The sequence below is a fragment of the Podarcis gaigeae genome (assembly GCF_964106915.1).
Source record: "Podarcis gaigeae genome assembly, chromosome: 9".
Lineage (NCBI taxonomy): Eukaryota > Metazoa > Chordata > Lepidosauria > Squamata > Lacertidae > Podarcis > Podarcis gaigeae.
Window position 1 is genome coordinate 70142245 of NC_139685.1, and position 20639 is coordinate 70162883.

Sequence of the window (20639 nt, forward strand, 5' to 3'; positions counted from 1 at the left end):
CAATCAACAAAAAAGATTCAAGCAGGCAATCCAAATTATGCGCTGAGGAGGAAAAGAGAATTCTGAAAGCAGTGTCAACTTTGCAAACCAACCAGACTTGCATTATGTCTTGCTTTGCACTATTTATTGGTTGGACAGTTTTAATTACCGGTACTTTGCACGATTCTAGTTTTTGCTAATCAGAAGCAGCTAGTTGCTCTGTAGGATCCTGAAGGCAGTGGCATAGCGTGGGGGGTGCAGGGGGGGCCGGCCGCACCGGGCGCAACATCTGGGGGTTAGGGGGCACAAATCCACGGGTTAGGGGGCGCAAATCCACGAGTTAGGGGGCGCAAATTACTTGCCTTGCCCCGGGTGCTGACAACTCACGCTACGCCACTGCCTGAAGGCCGGCCCCCGAGCACTGCAAATACCCACCCAGGCATCTTTTGGATTCCTGACAATTCAGGAGGCACATTCCATATACTGTCAAATGTGCCTTCAAAACTGCAGGCTAGAAAAAGCTTTTGTTTAAACAGAAAGGAGAGCTAAGGTTCCCAGGAAGCCGAGTTCTGCTCCTAGTACCTCATTCTGTGGTACCACGTTTGTCCTGTTGCAGAAATTGTATCACAGCAGACATGCTACCCCTTTCTTCCTCATAGAAATCTGCTGTAAGGCTATTTTGTGTGTCTTTGTGTTAATATCTTAGATAGAAGAGCTGGAGAAACAGCTGCATTTGGTTCATTCTGAGATGGCGGAGGCTCAAAATGAAAGGGACCAGTATAGCCAGGAAACTGGAAACTTGGACGATCAGGTTCAGCAGTTGGTGGTAGGCATCTGAGAAACTCAGAAACTCCATAAAGTTTGCTTTTTGTAAATCACTTTATTAATGGTCCAGCTACGTAAGTAGATCAAATTCCAATCCTTTGTGTGAAACTGGGGGACACCAGAGCTTGTAATGAAGAGCCACATTTACCGTATTTTTCCTTCTATAACACACAGATTTTTTCTTCTAAAAAGGAAGGGGAAATGTCTGTGCGTGTTATAGAGCGAATGTGTGGTCCCTGGAGCCGAAAAATCATGCAAAAATCAAATCGCGGCGCTGCACGCTGCACGGAGAAGCGAAACCTGAAAAGAGGAAGCGGCTGCTTTCCTGCATTCTGCCTCAGGGTCTTACTGCCCACCCTCCTCTGTTTCGTTGCTGTGTTTGCTGAAACGGAACAAAGAGCAGGGAAAACCCCTCCCCTCCAGGCAAGCTCCGGTGCTGCTGGGGGAGAGGGAGAGAGAGGGGGGAAGGGAGAGAGAGAGGGGGGAGGGGGAGGGAGAGAGAGAGGGGAGAGAGAGAGAGAGAGAGAGAGAGAGAGAGAGAGAGAGAGAGAGATGGCTGGCTTGGGTGGGGGGAAACTTTTGCCTTTCTTTCCTCCCTCCCGTTAAATCCCTCTCCTGCATTCTTAGCCAGCTGCTTCTCTGCACACCCCTCTAATGTCCCTTCTTTGTTTTTCCTTCACTCCCCACTTAAAATGTGGTTACAAAGCATGGATCCTCAGGATCTTTGCATTGGGTCACCCCAAATTCACCATCAGATCACATAGCATGTCCATGGCTACAGCCTGCACCAAAAAAATCACGCACCCACTGTTGCCTGGGGCTGCAATGGTGCAAAAATGTGGTTAAAAAGCATGGATCCACAGGGATTCTCAGGATCCTTGCATTGGGTCACCCCAAATTCACCATCAAATCACATAGCATGTCCATGGCTACAGCCTGCACCAAAAAAATCACACACCCACTGTTGCCTGGGGCTGCAATGGTGCAAAAATGTGGTTAAAAAGCATGGATCCACAGGGATTCTCAGGATCCTTGCATTGGGTCACCCCAAATTCACCATCAAATCACATAGCATGTCCATGGCTACAGCCTGCACCAAAAAAATCACACACCCACTGTTGCCTGGGGCTGCAATGGTGCAAAAATGTGGTTAAAAAGCATGGATCCACAGGAATTCTCAGGATTTTGGCATTGGGTCACCCCAAATTCACCATCAGATCACATAGCATGTCCATGGCTACAGCCTGCCCCCCCCCAAATCACATACCCACTGTTGCCTGGGGCTGCAATGGTGCAAAAACGTGGTTACAAACCATGGATCCACATGGATCCTCAGGATCTTTGCATTGGGTCAGCCCAAATTCACCATCAGAGCACATAGCATGTCCATGGCTACAGCCTGCCCCCCAAAAATCACGCACCCACTGTTGCCTGGGGCTGCAATGGTGCAAAAACATGGTTACAAACCATGGATCCACAGGCATTCTCAGGATTTTGGCATTGGGTCACCCCAAATTCACCATCAGATCACATAGCATGTCCATGGCTACAGCCTGCCCCCCCCCCAAATCACATACCCACTGTTGCCTGGGGCTGCAATGGTGCAAAAACGTGGTTACAAACCATGGATCCACATGGATCCTCTGGATCTTTGCATTGGGTCAGCCCAAATTCACCATCAGATCACATGTCTGTGGCCACAGCATGAAGCACAAAAATGATACATCCACTGTTTCATTCAGAATGTTTTTTCCCTTGTTTTCCTCCTCTAAAAACGATGTGCGTGTTATGGTCAGGTGCATGTTATAGAGCGAAAAATACGGTAATCTGCATGCTACATAAACCCACCACTACATAAAAAAGGGACACGGGTGGCGCTGTGGTCCAAATCACAGAGCCTAGGGCTTGCCAATCGGAAGGTCAGCAGTTTGAATCCCCGCAACGGGGTGAGCTTCCATTGCTCGGTCCCAGCTGCTACCCACCTAGCAGTTCGAAAGCACATCAAAGTGCAAGTAGATAAATAGGTACTGCTCCAGCGAGAAGGTAAATGGCGTTTCCGTGTGCTGCTCTGGTTCACCAGAAGCAGCTTAGTCATGCTGGCCACATGACCCGGAAGCTGTACGCCGGCTCCCTCGGCCAGTAAAGCGAGATGAGCGCTGCAACCCCAGAGTTGTCCGTGACTGGACCTAATGGTCAGGGGTCCCTTTGCCTTTACCTTTACATAAAAAAAGGAAAATACTCATTGGAAAATTCTTTGAGAAAGTTGAACAGTTAGCACAGATCATTCAGGACGTGGAAAATGGTGCTGGGGAGGGTTCTTTAGCTGCATGCAAAAGAACATCACACAGGCATAGTCCGAGGAATGCTGTTGACTATCACACAGGATTCATGAGAAGTCTGAATTGTTAGCTTCATTTAGGACAGGAATAATTTCGTTGTGAGTTGGGTGCATCAGTCATAAGTAAAAGACTAAGCAAGGGGTGGTGGTGAAAGGGAAGATGGACATTGGGACAGGGAAAAGAGGAGCTTCCTATACCTTTACGCCATTTTTTTCCCTGAACACCCCCGCCTGGCTTTCCCAACTTGCTTTCCCACTCATTAGGGAAAGGGAGCTTGGGGTGGCTCTTTTCATCATGGTGGGGGGAGCACACATGGAAAGTAATAGGAAACTTCTTAGGCTCCATCTCGTCTTCAGATTACAGCCTTACGTCGGGGGTGGAGAAACATTTTAAGGGAAGAATATATCTTGGCCTTTAGCCCAAATCAAGGATGACATTTCAGGTGTTAATAGCTAGCCGATGTCTGCCTGCCAGACAGACAGCGTACCTTTTGCATGTTCTCTCTCTCCCGATAAGGGACGCGGGTGGCGCTGTGGGTAAAAGCCTCAGCGCCTAGGACTTGCCGATCGAAAGGTCGGCGGTTCGAATCCCCGCGGCGGGGTGCGCTCCCGCTGCTCGGTCCCAGCGCCTGCCAACCTAGCAGTTCGAAAGCACCCTCGGGTGCAAGTAGATAAATAGGGACCGCTTTCTAGCGGGAGGTAAACGGCCTTTCCGTGTGCAGCTCTGGCTCGCCAGAAGCAGCGATGTCACGCTCGCCACATGACCCGGAAGTGTCTCCGGACAGCGCTGGCCCCTGGCCTCTTGAGTGAGATGGGCGCACAACCCCAGAGTCTGGCAAGACTGGCCCGTACGGGCAGGGGTACCTTTACCTTTTACCTTTACTTCTCTCCCGATACTTTGGATACTGGAAATCATGCCCTATGTTTAATTTGAGCTGGAGTTCATTGTGCATTTAGCTTACGCAAATGAGTCACTCACCTAGGTCTGCCCTGCAGGATTAGTCATTTATTATTATTTTTCTCAAAGAATTTAAAAGAAAATATCATCAGGAATAATAACTATTGCACTCTTCCTTCGAAAAGGGCTACAAAAGTGACTTAACAAATAATTGAAACAAACAAGCAAACAGCAGTTCCTGTCCTCAGAGTTTTACAACCTAAGAAGACACAACAAAACAGGAAAATGGATTGGGTGGGAGGAAGAAATGGCTGTTAATAAATAGGTAATTAAGCAACACTCTGTTCTTGGTTACAAATTCTCATAAGGACAAGCTGTGTCGATGGAGACTTAGGGTTGCCATATTTCAAAAAGTGAAAATCTGGGCACAAAAGTTCTCTCTTTTATTTGGAAATTTTTGCAATTTCCATCTGGGCACTGTTTCTGACAGCTGAGTCCTGGAATCCCAGCTACTGTATGTCCAAAATATTTTGGATGTATGGCAACCCTAGATGGAGTGATGTGGCATCCCTTCTCCTCTCTCCTCTGCTGCATCCTGCCAGATGGAGGGATGGAACGAGGAGCCTGATTTCCCAGCAGCGCTAATTGAGATGCCTCTCCTCTTCTACAGCCTATTGTAATGGCTGCCAATTAGACCCATGGAATACTTTTTGAAGCTTTATTTAATGCTTGGGAATCGCCCCGCCTTTCAGAGTGAGCTTCATAAGAAAGATATGGAGCTGAATCTGGAAAAAGAGCAGAACAAGCGGCTCTGGGATCGGGACACCGGCAGCAGCATCACCATTGACCACTTGCGGAGGGAACTGGACAACAAAAACATGGAACTGCAGCGCATGGAGTCCATCGTGTCGTCCATGAAGATGGAGTCCCAGGGGCAAATGGAACGTCAGGTCAGGAAAGGTGGCCCAAGCCGGGAACAATGCAAACGCCCCCAAGCCAAAGGGAAACATCCATACTGCAGATTGTATAGGTTCCTGATAGCCACGTGATGCTGCTAACCCCTTCAATTAAAGCTGGAGGTGTGCTTTACTCTTGTGCCTTGTGGCTTAGGGCCCTCATATTTACGGGACCGCCTCTCCTGGTATGCCCCGCAAAGGACCTTAAGGTCCATGAATAATCATAGCTTAGAGGTCCCGGGCCCTAAGGAAGTTAGATTATCCTCCACCAGGGCCAGGGTCTTCTCAGTGATGCCTCCTACCTGGTCTGAATGCTCTGTCCCATGAGACCAGGGCCCCGCAGGATTTCACTTCCTTCCGCAAGGCCTGTAAGACAGAGCTTTTCCGCCTGGCTTTCAATTTGAACTTAGCCTGATCTTTTATTTCCCTTCCTTCCCTCCCCCTCCCCTTTTTATGAAGATTACCCCCTCTGTGATCCCACAGCTAATTCTCCCCTGGTCTCCTCACTGGCCAAAATAGGACTAATTTAGCCAGCTAGCCCTGGTGATCATCTAATGTTTATTGGATGGATTTCCTCCCTAAATTGATTTTTGAATTCTGAATTTATTGTTATTCACGTTTTATACTGTGTTTTATGCTGTTTTTTTGTTGCATTAATTAAGTGTTTTAAATTTGTTGTTAGCCGCCCCGAGCCTGGTTTTTGAACCGGGAAGGGCGGGGTATAAATAAATTATTATTATTATTATTATTATGCCTGCAGAGGTTTACATTGGGCAGTGGCAGAGGAAGCCGCTTGAGCGCCTGGGGCGGGGTGCCCAGGGGTGTGGTGAGCCACCCATAGGGGCATGGTGCACCGCGAGGCCTCCAGAGTCTGCCTGCCTCCTCCCAGTCAGCTGTCTTGCAGCTGGGGCAGCGGGCAGACTGTTTGGGCAGCATGGAGCCTGTGTGTGCCCAAGCCACCGTGCCTCCCAGGAGAGATGTGTGGCTCGGGTGTGCTGCATGCCCCATGGTGAGTGCTGTATGGCATTTTGTCACCCCCGCCCCTCGGTGGTGACACCTGGGACGGACCGCCCCTACCGCATCCCCCTTCCTCCACCCCTGACATTGGGGCTTCAGTTGTGGGCAATCTATGGGTATTTCTTCAACTGGCCTGCAGGTGGCACGATTGCTTTTGTAGTTAAAGACCGTGGTGGGGCTGCAACTACAGGAAAAATTGAGGCACTGAGCAGTTGTACCAGGCGGTACTGTAAGTACCACAGCCCTGGACATTTCGTTTTTGTGCTCAGATGAAATAATTTATTTTAATGCTTGTGACGAAAAGTTATGAAAAATAGCAGTGGGGCAGCATCTGATTAACCCAGCCTGAATGATGCCATCCAAGTGTGTTGTGAATGCAATGGTCAGCATGCTGACCGACTAGAATCAAGGAGATAGGCAGGTTCAAATCCCCACAAGGCTCATTTTGGCCCCATTGATCCCTCTGAGCCTAGCCCACCTGTTGTTGTGAAAATAAAATTGGGGGGGGGAGGGGGAGAAGTCGTGGAGACAGCTTTATACACTGCCTTGAGAGTCATGGAGGAAAGGCAGGATACAAATGTGATAGGTAAAGGAGGAAGCCATGCTGTTAAGAGAGCTTCCTGTCTTTTGGAAGCTTATTTAAGTTCTAGCAACATTACCCCTTTTCTTCTTTCAGTGTCCGTCTGAAGCTGAAAAGGTTTTGAATCTGTTCAGTCAGATTAAAGCCTTGTTTGAATTCTGTGAGGCCTAATATTTCTTTCAGCCATTTGGCAAGAGGGGTGGCTCAGAGGAGAGAGCTTGGTGGGTGTTAAATGCCACGGAGGTGGCAAGGAGAGGGAGCCTCTGGCCCTCTAGAAGTATCACAAGATTTAAAAAAACAACAACAAAAAACATGGTTTCCATCCAGGAAACCACGCTTTCCCGTAGAGAATGGATGTGGCTACCAGATATCCAAAACATGCTAGACACTGTCTTATGCAAAGGGAAGAAGTAGTTGAGAACACGCAAGCAAGAAAGAGATGGCGGCAGTGACAGGGTGATGAGGAAATCCTGCACAGGTACCTAGGTGAAAGGTCCACTGGAGGAGAAAGTGGACAAAAGCATTAAGCCAACCCCTCTGATCTGAGGCTCTGTGGGGGAGGCTACTGACTTGACCCGGCATACACTTCAGCCCCCGTGGCTCCCCAATCCCACCCCGGGCAGTCAAAATTGTAATAACCTCCCTTGATACAATGAAAACATATGGAACCTTTGTCCCCCCACCCCAGATGTCTGCAATTAAGGAAAAGAATGAAAGCATTGAGAGGATGGCGTCCATGGCCTCCCAGCAAGAGTCCACCAAAGAGATGCTCCGCAAAGTCGTGGAGGAGCTGACGGAGAAGAAGGTGAGCTTGGAAGCAGCAGAGAAGCACGTGGCAGAGCTGACCTCGTGCCTGCAGGAGAAGGAGAGGGTGATCGAGGCGACCAACGAGGAGATCCAGAAGCTGCGCGGGCGCGTGGACGGGAAGCTGCAGGAGCTCCAGGTGCTGAAGAGCGAGAGCGACCACATGCGGAGCGTGCGCTCGGATTGCGACTCCCTGCGGCTGCAGGTGGCGGAGAAGGAGAAGGTGATCGAGATCCTACGGAAGCAAGTTGAGAATATGACTCAGATCGTGGGCCAGCACAGTCGGACGGCTGGGTCGATGGAGATGGAAAAATGCCAGCTCGCGAAAGAAGTCAACGACAAGAAAATGGAACTCCATGAGCTTAAGGTGTGCATGTTTTGCTGTGTGGGGGGAAGTGTTGGTACTTTAAAAAAAAGATAAAGCTTTTCTTTTGGTCATGGGAATTCTGAGTCAGAAAACTAGACCAGAAGAGCTAGCTTTAAACAGAATGCTTGACTAAATGCACATTGATCTGGGAAGACAGTTCGTATGGCATGTCTTTAGTGCAAACAATTAAACCCCTGTGTTGCAAACAATTATCAGTAATATCCGAGGCAACACGATGACCAAGTACAACAATGCGATGTCAGTGTAAACTCTTTATATAATCTATACAGAACATTGAACAGTATGAAATATATGAAATATGCACTCTGCAAAACCAAATAAACAGAAATCTTATAAATCTCTGAAAGTCACAAATATGCATTCTTGATGGATTCTCTTAAAAACATAGAACAATTGCTATGGAGCAGTGGTCATAAAGTTATGTAACTATACAATTCCATTTACCATATAGATGGGTTTATGAAGCATTTCTGTATCCTTCTGCTGTGCTGAAGAAGAATTCCACGAAACAGTGGGTATATCTGGAATCACTGTTCACTACATCTGTTTGCGGACCACTTCGGCAGTGTTGGACGTCATAAAACAAAGCTTTACGGCTTGTTTTCACCAGATAAGAATCTGACCCATTGCTTCTTTCAGAGACTTGCATCACCCACAAAGACTTTCAGAGACTTATAAGACTTATTTTTATTTGGTTCTCTGTTTTCAAGAGAATCCATCAAGAGTGCATATTTTGTGACTTTCAGAGATTTATAAGATTTCTGTTTATTTGGTTTTGCAGAGAGTGCATATTTCATATATTTCATACTGTTCAATGTCTTTAGTGCAGCCTTCACTAACATGGCACCCTCCAAATGTTTTAGGCCTCAACTCTCTTCAGCCCCAGCCAACACCACTGTAGTGGCTGGGGCAGATGTCACTTGTAGTGCAAAGCATTTAAGGCCCAGCAGGTTGACGAATGCTGCCTTTGGTGTATGGGTCAAAAGGACCCTTCCCACAGCTGATTTTGCTCATTTCAATCATCTAAAAATATAGTTGTGTATCTGGATGAATCCATTGTCTGCAAGGATTGAGGGGGTCTTGAATCAGGGGCCCAGGCAGCCAGAGTCAAGCAGCTTATTCTGTGACAGTTTTCCAGAAGGAACTGCTGGCCAGCTCTCTGCTGCCCTTGGGCACCATCACTGCAGATGGCCTGAGGATGCTATTGCAACTACTAGCTCATCAGTGGTCAGGTAATACAGTAGGCCCATGGGTATAGCCCTGGCCGTACAAATACTCTAACTCTCATCTATCGTCTCAGTCTTGAGCAACTTGTCTTTCGGACAAAGACTGTGCTATCAGCACCCTGCTGTCAAAGTGGTGTGTCTTTTCCCATTCTGTTCTCAAGCTTAGAAATTACCATTTTCTAGTCACTTGTGGCAAGTAAGAATTGCTTTCTGGGTGACCAGCTATGGAGGGAAGTTTTGCAGAAGTTGTGTCCCCTCCTCCTTATTTAGGCTAGCCCTGTGAAGGTCAAATGGGCTAGCACGTTTAGTCAAGGAGCATAAAGGAAAATTAGCTTGCTTTATCTAGATTTTGCTGGACAAGAAAGACATCCAGGTTCGTGAGCTGGAGGCCAGGCTGAGCGAGATGGAGCTGGAGAAGGTGAAACTGATGAACGCCAGCTCTGAGAGGCTCCGGGCACTGAAAGAAGTAAGCATGGAAAAAGAAGAGCTGATGAGTGAAGTAAAAAGCAGCCGCATTGAGCTCGCTACGCTTGCAGGTATGGACCACCAGACAGGATATTGTTCACCTGCTTCATCTTTCTTTGGGTTGCCTTCACAACCAAACAGTACGCACCAGCAGGAAGGCCGGATTGGCCCTGCCGGTGCATTTGCACCGTCCTGATCTCTCTGCTGCCTCGTCCCTCCCCTCTCCGGTGTGTAGCAGTGACTCAGCCAGAGGTAGGTCAGGTTAGCAGCACAGCCCCACCACCTCCACCTGTTGCATCCAAACTCCAGCTGCAGACCACACCAGAGTGGCAGATTCACATCTGAAGCTCTGTTGCTCACAGAAGAATGCAGGAGGGGGGTCTTGTCTTTTGTGGCTTGGAATGAAGTGACTTGGTTGATTCAGGTGCTACAGGACCTGCCTTCTCGAAGGCAGAGAAAGTGCAGGTGTGGCTCTCCTATTGTGCTATCTTCTTCAAGGAGACAGACTATCCAGTGGTTCTCAACCTGAGGGTCCCCAGATGTTGTTGGACTACAACTCCCATCATCCCTGACCACTGGTCATGCTGGCTAGGAATGATGGGAGTTGTAGTCCAACAACATCTGGGGACCCACAGGTTGAGAAACACCAACTGCCTGCCTGGGGTGCTCCGTTACTCTCTTTCTCTGTCTCCTACTGCTATTCTGTTTTTCCTTGTGGTTTTTCCTATTCTGTTTTTTCCTTTGTGTGGTGTATTTCCCCCCCCCTGCTGAAACTGGATTTGCTCTACATGAGCTAAATTTTGCCTTGCTAAGGATCTGGCAAGAAAAAGATACGATTTATGCCTTAGTAGACCTCTACTAAAGACTTTTCCTGCATTCTGTGTCTTGTTGGAATTCACGTGCCTGTCAAAGTTCCGCTGCTCTGCTGAACAAACAATGAGGCAGAGGTGTCCCAGGTCTTGGGGCACTGGTTCTCGACAGTGCCAACTCCAGGCTAATGCAGTTAATAGGCCTGAATCTTTCCCCTCTGGGAATATATTAACTTAAAATTCATTGGCCCCATAGCCAGATTTGTACCAGCCCTGCTACACACCTGTAATACCCTGTTTTGAGGTCCTGCACTGGCTACTCCCCTTCTGTGTTATACTGTGTTATTTTCAGTTTACTTTATAGACCAGGAAGAGGAGGGGAAAGATATCTATATTTCTTTTATAAATCATGGAGTTCTGCAGATACCATCATTTTTAATTGATTTCTCCAATCCACACATCCCTCTTGGGAGTACTTTTCTTGCTCTGAAATGGCCCCAGTAGAGATCTGTACTTAAAAACTAAACCAGGAAGTTCTGAATAATAATAGCCCAGTTAAAGATCTTCCTTTCTGGGGCAAGGTTCTTAGGATTGCTTAGGAAATGTTTAGGATTGCACGGCATTTACCTAGCTACTTGGGAAGTAAGCTCCATTGAATTCCGTGGGATTTACTGTATTTTTCGCTCTATAAGACGCACCAGACCATAAGACGCACCTAGTTTTTGGAGGAGGAAAACAAGAGAAAAAAATATTCTGAATCTCAGAAGCCAGAACAGCAAGAGGGATCACTGTTCTGGCTTCTGGGATAGCTGCGCAGCCTGCATTCGCTCCATAAGACGCACACACATTTCCCCTTACTTTTTAGGAGGGAAAAAGTGAGTCTTATAGAGCAAAAAATATGGTAATTTTAAGTACGGTAGACCTGTAGAGGCCTGCAGTGGAAGGCTCAGTTTACACACTCCACGTGTTCCTCTAAAAATTGGTGGCTGCTGAACCATTGCAATCAAATAATTCAAAGTGAATTGGTTACATTTTCCTTCAAAAATATAGGAAGGGATAAATACAAAGTATGTCAGCTTCACTATCTCCTTCATTTGATGCAGCTATTTTATTTCCAGTATAAACGGGACTCTGTTTTTGTAGCTGATTCTATACAGCAATGCCTACTTTGTGTATTCACAGAGTGTAAACATGTTTGTTATCCTCTAGCCTGAGAGATTCCTGAGGACCATAGCTCAGTTGGTAGAGCATGAGACTCTTAATCTCAGGGTTGCGGGTTCAAGCCCCATGTTGGGCAAAATATTCCTGTGTCGCAGAAGGTTGGACTAGATGACCCTCGCGGCCCCTTCCAACTCTGCAATTCTATGATTTGGTCCCTAAACCTAAGGATTTCCAGTTCTGTGTTACATGCTTTAGAAGCTTCCTCCTCCCTCCTTGCTTCCTACCTGTCTGCCCTGGATTCTCACTTACAATTTGCTCTGTGACTGATCCATTTCTGATTCCACCCTCGATCCAGTTCTGTCATACACTTGGTGCTGCCATGTAGAACCTTAAATACTGCTCCTCCAACTGGTCCCTGAGATACGTATGTTGTGTTCATTTCTGAGCCCGGCTTCAGCTGGGGAGGGCAGGATATAAATAAAATATTATTCTTATTCTTGTTGTTGTTGTTTCGTTCACATGTGTTTGGAGATACGCAACGCTGTGACTTCATTGTGACTCTTGTGCCCTGCAGATGAACTGGAAAGTATGAAGAGCAGCTACCGAGATAAAAGCGAAGAGATGGAAACCACTGTGGGCAAGCTGAGAGTGCAACTGAAGTCCGCTCAGATTGAGCTGGAGCAAACCAGGGCCACTGTAAAGACTATGGAGGGATCTGATGGCCACGGTAATCGTGGAAGTGTTATTTCATTTTGTTACCTTTCAGGCAGAATTTGTAAACCTGTTTTGTTTTGTCATTTGATATTTCTAGTACAGATTTTCAGATAGGAAAAATGCTGTGGACAACACTTAATCAAAACGGAGTGTTCAGTGTAGATTATTATAAAGCCATGAAACTGATGAATCTTGCAGCTAGAGATGATCAAAATTAGTGGTTCCCAAACTGTGAACGAGCATATATGTACTAGGCTTTAGAGCTCATGTGGGGTTTGCTGTCAAAATCACAAATGCATGTTTAGCTAGACAAGCACAGGGCCAGTACACAAAGAGTTATTGATCTTCCTAGAGAGAATCCTCTGTGCATGGTCACTTCCTTTGTTTCCTCTGGGTGGGAACTCTATAACAAAGGAGACAATCCTTTATATTTCCTTCTGCCTGCGAGGAGACTCTTTCCACCATGCCTTCAAGATAATCACACATCAATGACTAAGGCTCCTGGTTTCAGCCGTATTAGCTAAGACTACTAACTGTTAACTGTATTAGCTAAGACTACTAACTAACTGCTCCTGCCAACCTAGCAATTCGAAAGCATGTCATAGTGCAAGTAGATAAATAGGTACCGCTGCAGCGGGAAGGTAAACGGCATTTCCGTGTGCTGCTCTGGTTCACCAGAAGTGACTTAGTCAAGCTGGTCACATGACCTGGAAGCTGTCTGCGGACAAACGTCGGCTCCCTTGGCCAGTAAAGCGAGATGAGCAACGCAACCGCAGAGTCGTCCATGACTGGACTTAATGGTCAGGGGTCCCTTTACCTTTACCAACTATTATAAGTATTTTTCTGCACATTGCTTTGCTGTATATGTTGCTTGCATTGAAATGTAAGTACCATAAACCCCTTTTCCATTTATCTTACCAAACAAACCAAACAAAAATGTGGTTCATTCTCTGCAGTGATGGTGAAGAGAAGTCAACAGACCACAAATAGAAGGGATAAAAAGGTGTAATTGCCTTATTCTTAAGCTTTAATTAGCTGCAAAATTTACGTGTTTTAATCTCCTGAAAATTCTTCACCCAGCTTTTCTTTTTGTATTTCTCCCACATATTTGGGATAGGAGGTTTGGATCTACATCTACAGATTTAATCCTCCATCCATTTCCCACATTTTAACCATCTTTCCCCCTCTCCAGAGAAAACTGAAAAGGGTGGGGTAGAAATCTCTTAACAAAGAATTCTTAGTGTTCTAACCAAACTACAATTCCCAGGTTTCGGGGTAGATTTGTAGTGTAGATGCTTCTGTTTACCTAAGAGCTCAGTAATGGAATTGTGGTGTGTGTGTGTGTGTGTGTGTGTGTGTGTGTGTGTGTTTTGGGCCCATGGACCAATCCCAGAATATAGATTACACGCTAAGTAAAATTAGACCTACATTCTACACTGCCATTCCTTACTGCCAGCCTTCTCAATCTTAAACACCTTCAAGCTATTTGTGCGTCCTGTCTACCATTTGAGAACAGTTGGGTTAGATCATTAGTTGTTATAGTATAAATATACTTTAATTATGCACACTGTCTTCCTCTCATTTGAGACATAGTAGAATAATGTTATTTTTGCCCAGGACAAGAAGCCTTAGGCCCTGCCTCTACCAAAAGCTCAGTATATTACCCTCAAGGCGTTTCTTAAACTTTGCTGTCAAACACGATGCCGCTAATGCTTTGGAAATCTTGTCTTTTATAGCAATGAAAGTTGCAATGGGGATGCAAAAGCAAATCACAGCCAAGCGCGGACAGATAGATGCTTTGCAGAGCAAGATTAAGTTCCTGGAGGAAGCAATGACCAACGCAACTAAGGTCTAAACTGCTAAGATACATCATTTAGATAAATGTGTCCCAGCAGAATGGCTGGACCAAATTATAACATGCCAAAGCCATGCTAAAATGAGTGTTATCGGTGTAAATCTGCCTTGAACATATTTATTTTGCACAAGCAAAGATTCTTACTGGGGGGGGGGATCAAATGTACTTAACTAAGCTCACAAATCCCACTGAGCATTATCTTAGGGTTGGTCCTTTTGTATATTAAAAGAGCCCTCAGGGTACTTGTGATAAAGCAGCATTTGCTAGCAGAGTTCAGTCAAAATATCTTCCTTTGGCTAATAGAAAGGACAGAAGATCAGTCAAGCTGAAAGGGCATTTGAAATGGAACAGTATGTCATTGTTATGATAACTTTTACAGGGAGGTTTTGAATTTGTTAAGTTGTATATTTCAATACTGATTTATTTATTTTTAAAGATTTCCCTCTGTACATTTGCTTTATCACATTCTGAGTTGGGACCAATGATCATGTCCAGCTAGAATATTTAACCTACCTGCTGGTTTACAGATACAGAATTCTGATCAGTTTCTATGTGTCACCTCATAAAAGTGGGGTCATTGTCCATTTAATCACAATCTGACTAAATTCCAGGAAATAATGATCAGAAATTAGGATTTTGAAATCAAAATGCAGTGCTGTGTTTACCTTTCCTTCAAATTATGTTCTATTCTTTCAACTTATCCATCTAGGAGAAACATTATCTGAAAGAAGAGAGAAATAAGTTAAGCCAGGAATTGAGCTGTGTGGCTTCTTTAAACAACAAAATGGCCGGAGAGCTGGAGGTTCTTAAGTCACAGGATAAGCGGTTGAGAGAAAAACTTGCTACCATGGAGGCAGCACTGGATAAAGTAATAATAATAATAATAATAATAATATTAATAATAATAATAATAATAAGTAGACATACTGTTTGTTTAGAGTTGTTATTAGATGGCATATTTTTTTAATTTTCTTCCACATGTATTTATGCCAGTTTGTAACCATCTTTTGATCCCAAGCTTTTTTTTTAAAATCACATGTTCGGTTTCTTTGGATTTATTTCCTTTTTTGTACCACTCAGTATACTAGCAACCAAGCCCCCAAACAGGACTGTGGCTGGTATTCAACTCAGTTTTGTTCAGAGTCGCTCCATTGAAATTGTAAGGATATCAGGGGGTTGCTCGAGAGCAATCAGGCAAATGCCTCCCTGGTCGGCTGTAAAGCCTCGTTATTGGTGCCAAAAAAACCTTCACCATGCAGAGCGCCTCTATTCCATGGCTTGCTCATTCACTGGCACAATCTGAGAGTGGGCAGTTCTTAAACCTTCCCCAGCAGTTTCTTGACGCCCAGTCTGTGCTTCCCCTCTCTGCGCGGAAGCCTACTGCGCAAGGAGGGCGTGGGTAACGGAGGACCTCTCTTCTCCCCTCTTTGCCCAGGCTCTTTGTCCTGGCGCCACCTCGCCTCCTCCAAGCCCTGCAGCTCCTCTCCACTGGAGGCATGATTACTCTTCTCCGCTGAGGAAGTGCTGCTTCCCACAGTCTTTGGGGGCTCTCTGTAATCCATCCGCCTTTTCCCCACTCGCCCCTGAGCCGGCGGCAATTCCCTGACAGATATGAATGACCATTAGCATTGGCGCCAATAATTTCAGTGGGTCTGCTCTCTGAGCAAAACTTAGCTGAATACCATCCAGTGGCTTTTAGGGGTTGTTGTTGTTGTTGTTTTTTTTAAAAAAAGCTTGTGTGAGTTTACCAAGAAAAACTCTTCAAGGGCCCCAAATTTTACTGATAATACACAAAGTTCCCTCATGAAGGTGAATAATCTCCGCCATTTTCTCTCACAGGCTTCTATGCAGTTTGCAGAATGTCAGTGCATTATGCAGCGGCAGGAACAAGAAGCGATGCGCTTCAAACTTCAGCACACTTTAGATGTGAAAGTAAGTCTTCAGCTTCACTGAATAGTTGCACTGGGAGCATATCCTTTACAACTAAATTTAATTTTTGAAACCAAGCTTATCTCTTACCCCAAAACATTCTTAATGCATGCCTACACCAGCGAATTATTGCACACTTTGTCCCAAAGCATACTTTTGGGGGCGGGGGCAGCTTGTGGTTTCCAGACTGCACCCCATATTTCCCTCAGAATCATAAAGTCATAGAATCGTAGAGTTGGAAGGGACCAACCCCTACAATTCAGGAATCTTTTTGCCATGCATGGAGCTTAAACCCACAACCCTGACATTAAGAGCCTTGTGCTCTACCAACTGAGCTATTAAGTCCACTAATGAAAGCTGGTGCCTCATAATTTGCCTCGTAATTAAAACTTGTATAAGCCTTTCTGCAACATTGCCTATGCATAAATCCACTCTGGACTGAGCCCTAAATGAATAGAATCAGTCTGATCCAGCAATTTCAAAATGGAAGCTTCTTTCAGGTAAGCAGTGGCAAATCTCCTCCCGGTTTCTGAATATCAACAGTTTTTATGTCGGATCTGTATCCGTTTATTCTCAACCAGTGTGGCATCTATCGCTTTGCAGGTATATGAGCCTTTGATGGCATGGCTGATGTTATTAGCTCTTATAATAGTTCTTCCTGTGTAGATACGGCGAGAAAGCACAGACTGGGTTGAAACATGCTTTCTTAAAAATGTGCCTGAACTGGTCACGTTTTATTTTAAAGAAAAAGTGACTACAGAGTCCCAGTTCAGAGTGTGCTGATTAACATGCTGCAGACACCACACACACACACACACACACACACACACACACATATATATATATAGAGAGAGAGAGAGAGAGCAGGATGTTATTTGTCACTAAAGGTGCTGTTTGCAGTAAGAAGCACCTTCGGGAGTAGGTGAGAATTGCACATGAGGTTAGGGATGGAGATTCATAGTCTGACAAGAGTTGGCATCTGGGTTTGTTGAATAGCCTAGTCCCCATATTTTATATTTCTGTTAATTGGCCCATCATTTATGCTGGGCAGCTGTTGTAGATTATAGATTAGGGAGCACTCTGTAAGTGGGCACATGCCTAATGTTTCTCTGGCAATCTTCCATTCTGGATTCTTTGCCGAAACCGAAGCCCTATGAGCATAATTTTTATTCCGCTTACTCAGATGCTCCTTCGTCCACAGGAGCTGCAAGGGCCGGGGTACCTGCTGGGCTCCTCTTCGGTCAGGCCACGCCTTTCATCCTTGCCTCATTCCCACTCTTCTAGCGCACCAGCATCCCAAGCCTTCGCTGGCCACATTGTAAGTATCACAAAATATCCCTGCCAGGTTTAGCAACAGGTGGCGCTGTGGGTTAAACCACAGAGCCTAGGACTTGCTGATCAGAAGGTCGGCAGTTCAAATCCCCGCCACGGGGTGAGCTCCCGTTGCTCAGTCCCTGCTCCTGCCAACCTAGCAGTTCGAAAGCACATCAAAGAGCAAGTAGATAAACAGGTACCGCTCCAGCGGGAAGGTAAACAGTGTTTCCGTGCATTGCTCCGATTCGCCAGAAGCGGCTTAGTCATGCTGGCCACATGACCTGGAAGCTGTACGCCGGCTCCCTCGGCCAATAAAGCAAGATGAGTGCCACAACCCCAGAGTTGGCCACGACTGGACCTAATGGTTAGGGGTCCCTTTACCTTTACCTTTAACTTCCATAAATTACCGTATTTTTCTGTGTATAAGACGCCTCCTATTTGGGGGGATTCAAAATTAAGAAAATGGGGAGGATTGCCCATAGTTGTTGAGCTTTGGGGGGGGGCACAAAGTTGTTGAGATTGCCAAAAATCGCTCGCCTGTCTGCCCGATGCTGACACTTGCATGCATCCCGAAAGGTGCAAATCCTTTGCCCTATTGCCACCGCGGCAGCCAATCATCTGCAGCCCTTGCCACAGGCACCAATAAATTGTCCAATAGCCGCTGATGTTCTCCGGCTCGTGGCAGCAATCAATCCCACGTCCCACCTTATGCACTATCCGTGTATAAGACGACCACCAATTTTTGGACATAACTTTTTTTAAAAAAAAACCTTGTCTTATACACAGAAAAGTACGGTAACTTGGTTAATACAGCAGTGCAGTTTAGGGAACATCCCTCCTCTTTGAAGGAAAAAAAAAGTGAAGACATCCGTAGTATTTGGACCAGGTGGGCATCATTACCTCCTGTGGGATAACATTGAATATTTGGGGGTGTTTCGTTATGCTTCTGAAAAATGAAGGCCTGTTTTCATAGTATTTGAAATCCATATTTCCATTCAGATACCATCCAGGGCCAGCTGCTCTGGCAAGGACGACCCGTTACGAGATTTAAAGCAACTTCTCCAAGAATTGCGTTGTACCATCGATGAGATCCCCTCTACTATTCTCCCGAGAAGAGAAAGTGACAGCGAGCCCGATTCGATTCTGGAAGGCGCTAGCAATTTATTGTAAGAATGTACAAAAACACGATGAACATGCCTTCAGAAATGGGTGAAATCTTATTTCCATGGGTTTGGAAAACAATGACTCATTTCAGAAAGGAATGATTCTTAGGCAAGGGACTTTCTGCTCATACAATGTGCAACAAGTACTGTGGTCTCTGATTTAGTGCTACATCACCCATGCTGTGTTAATCCACTAACAGGCTTCAAATTGGATTCTAGTTTTGCCCTGCGGCAGGCAGGAGGGAAAGGTGATTGATGTAGTAGGTGAACTTTGAAATTCAGATTGAGCTAGTTCTTTCCAATGAACATGGAACTCCCTCACCCACGTAGCTCCATGTACACCTCTCATTTCTCCCTCTTCTCTTCTCCCCCCCTCTTCTTTTTATTCTTCTCAGGCTCCTCTCTCTGATCTTCTCCTTTCTCCTGCATATTTCTAGCCCCCTCCAAACACCTGTTTTCCCTAGGCTCTTCAGCCAGCCTTGCCCCTTTCTATGATCTCAGCAGCTTGAACCGCTAGCACCCACAGATTCCCTTCTGGGTTCAGGAGGGCAGCTCAGCCAATCACCGAGAGGCTTAATCACCACCACAAAATCTTTTAAGTACATTACACCAAGGGAGGGCAGAAAGTAGATCAGGATCTACTGAGAGATCACAGGGTGATTTGCAGTAGATCAACAAGGATTTCTGACTAACAATAGCAGCAACAAAATCACTCTCACCCCACCTTAAATTATACGTGTTTTTTTGTAAACACTGGTTAGAGAATTGTGCTGTAACATTCGGATAAGAGCGAATAAGTGCAAGTTTCGAAGGATGTCTGTGTTTTGGTTCTCATATTGTTTTGGAGCCTGCATATGTGATGGTTTCAGCTTTAAATGTAAACTGAACTGAATTTCCCCTCCTCCCTGCTGCTGAATCTAAGGATTCTAGTAAAAACAACAACTCAAAGTAGATCCTTCAGGCCTGAAATCTGCCCACCAACCCACTGTGCTACATTATAGATAGGCAGCACCTTTGGACAAAGGCTTAGCAACCCAATACTTACCTATTTGTTTCAAAGCATTCTGTTACTCTCCAGGGTGGGGGCAGATTAGGAATTTAAACAAGCACCTCTCATGCGGTATTTTCCTCCCACACAGGGACCTTGCAAGCAGAGACTGCATTGGCAGGAGATCACATGAAACTTACAGCAGGTGAGCCAATTCAGCCAAGGCTCTGAAATTCCTTTGAAGATCAAAGTTTCTGTGGTGCAGCCAGGTAGAAGAGCGAGGATGCATTGGTCACAGTTCTGTATTTCTTTTAATGTACAAGTTGCTCTTTAGTTTTGTGAAAGCCTACTGGTCACGTCTGTGATTTCTGTATATCTATGAGCGTTACTTGCCCGCTCAAAAAGCTGTTCCAGGGACAGCCAACAGATGGAGTTCCCTCCAGCTTGCCTTTTTGCCTTTGCGCCACAGTTACAGGTGTTTCTTGAGCTGACTCAAGCACAGCAGGAGCCAACATCAGCATCTGGCCTAGAGGCAGGGTGGGACTTGCCCGGAAACTACAGCCTGCTGAGCAGCTCCCTTAGGGAAGAGGATTGCCCAAGCAAAAAAAATACAAAATACTTCCCTGATTCTCCAGCAGCTTCCATCCAGCATGTAAGAATGAAGCACTTCTTCTTATAGTGTGGGTTAGAGCAGCTGCCAGATAGGAAACAGTGCCTCTTTGAGCAATGCTTTTACCTATGAACCACTGCTACCCAAGCAACTTGCTCAGGAAGAGCGCTGGTTAAGAAAAACAAGCATAGAATTGTAGAGTTGGAAGGGACCCCCAGAGTGATCTAGTCCAACCCCGGGCAATGCAAGAATCTCAGCTAAAGCATCAATGGCGGGTGGCCACCCAATCTCTGTTTAAAAACCTCCAAGGAAGGAGAGTCCACAACCTCCCAAAGGAAACCATTCCACTGTTGAACAGCTCTTACTGTCAGAAAGTTCTACCTGGTGTTTAGTTGGAATCTCCTTGTAACTTGAAGCCATTGAAGAAGAAGAAGAAGAGGAGGAGGAGGAGGAGGAGTTTGGATTTGATATCTGGCTTTATCACTACCCGAAAGAGTCTCAAAGCGGCTAACATTCTCCTTTCCCTTTCTCACCCACAACAAACACTCTGTGAGGTGAGTGAGGCTGAGAGACTTCAGAGAAGTGTGAGGAAGCGCACCCAAGGTCACCCAGCAGCTGCA

General features: G+C 45.9%; 1 protein-coding gene across 9 annotated transcripts in view; it reads left to right on the forward strand.

Annotated features, from left to right (window-relative positions):
• CCDC158 (coiled-coil domain containing 158) overlaps positions 1–20639 on the forward strand; it is a 48934-nt gene that overhangs the window by 20206 nt on the left and 8089 nt on the right. For 7 of the 9 annotated variants that reach the window (XM_083756251.1, XM_083756253.1, XM_083756257.1 and 4 more), the window contains 11 exons: positions 686–805; positions 4793–4990; positions 7282–7764; positions 9358–9547; positions 12021–12179; positions 13897–14009; positions 14725–14883; positions 15855–15947; positions 17146–17262; positions 18258–18424; positions 19561–19614. In XM_083756251.1, the coding sequence (XP_083612377.1) occupies positions 686–805; positions 4793–4990; positions 7282–7764; positions 9358–9547; positions 12021–12179; positions 13897–14009; positions 14725–14883; positions 15855–15947; positions 17146–17262; positions 18258–18424; positions 19561–19614 (1853 nt within the window). The remainder of the gene's footprint in view (positions 1–685; positions 806–4792; positions 4991–7281; positions 7765–9357; positions 9548–12020; positions 12180–13896; positions 14010–14724; positions 14884–15854; positions 15948–17145; positions 17263–18257; positions 18425–19560; positions 19615–20639) is intronic. The other 2 variants (XM_083756252.1, XM_083756259.1) reach the window with 1 other exon arrangement.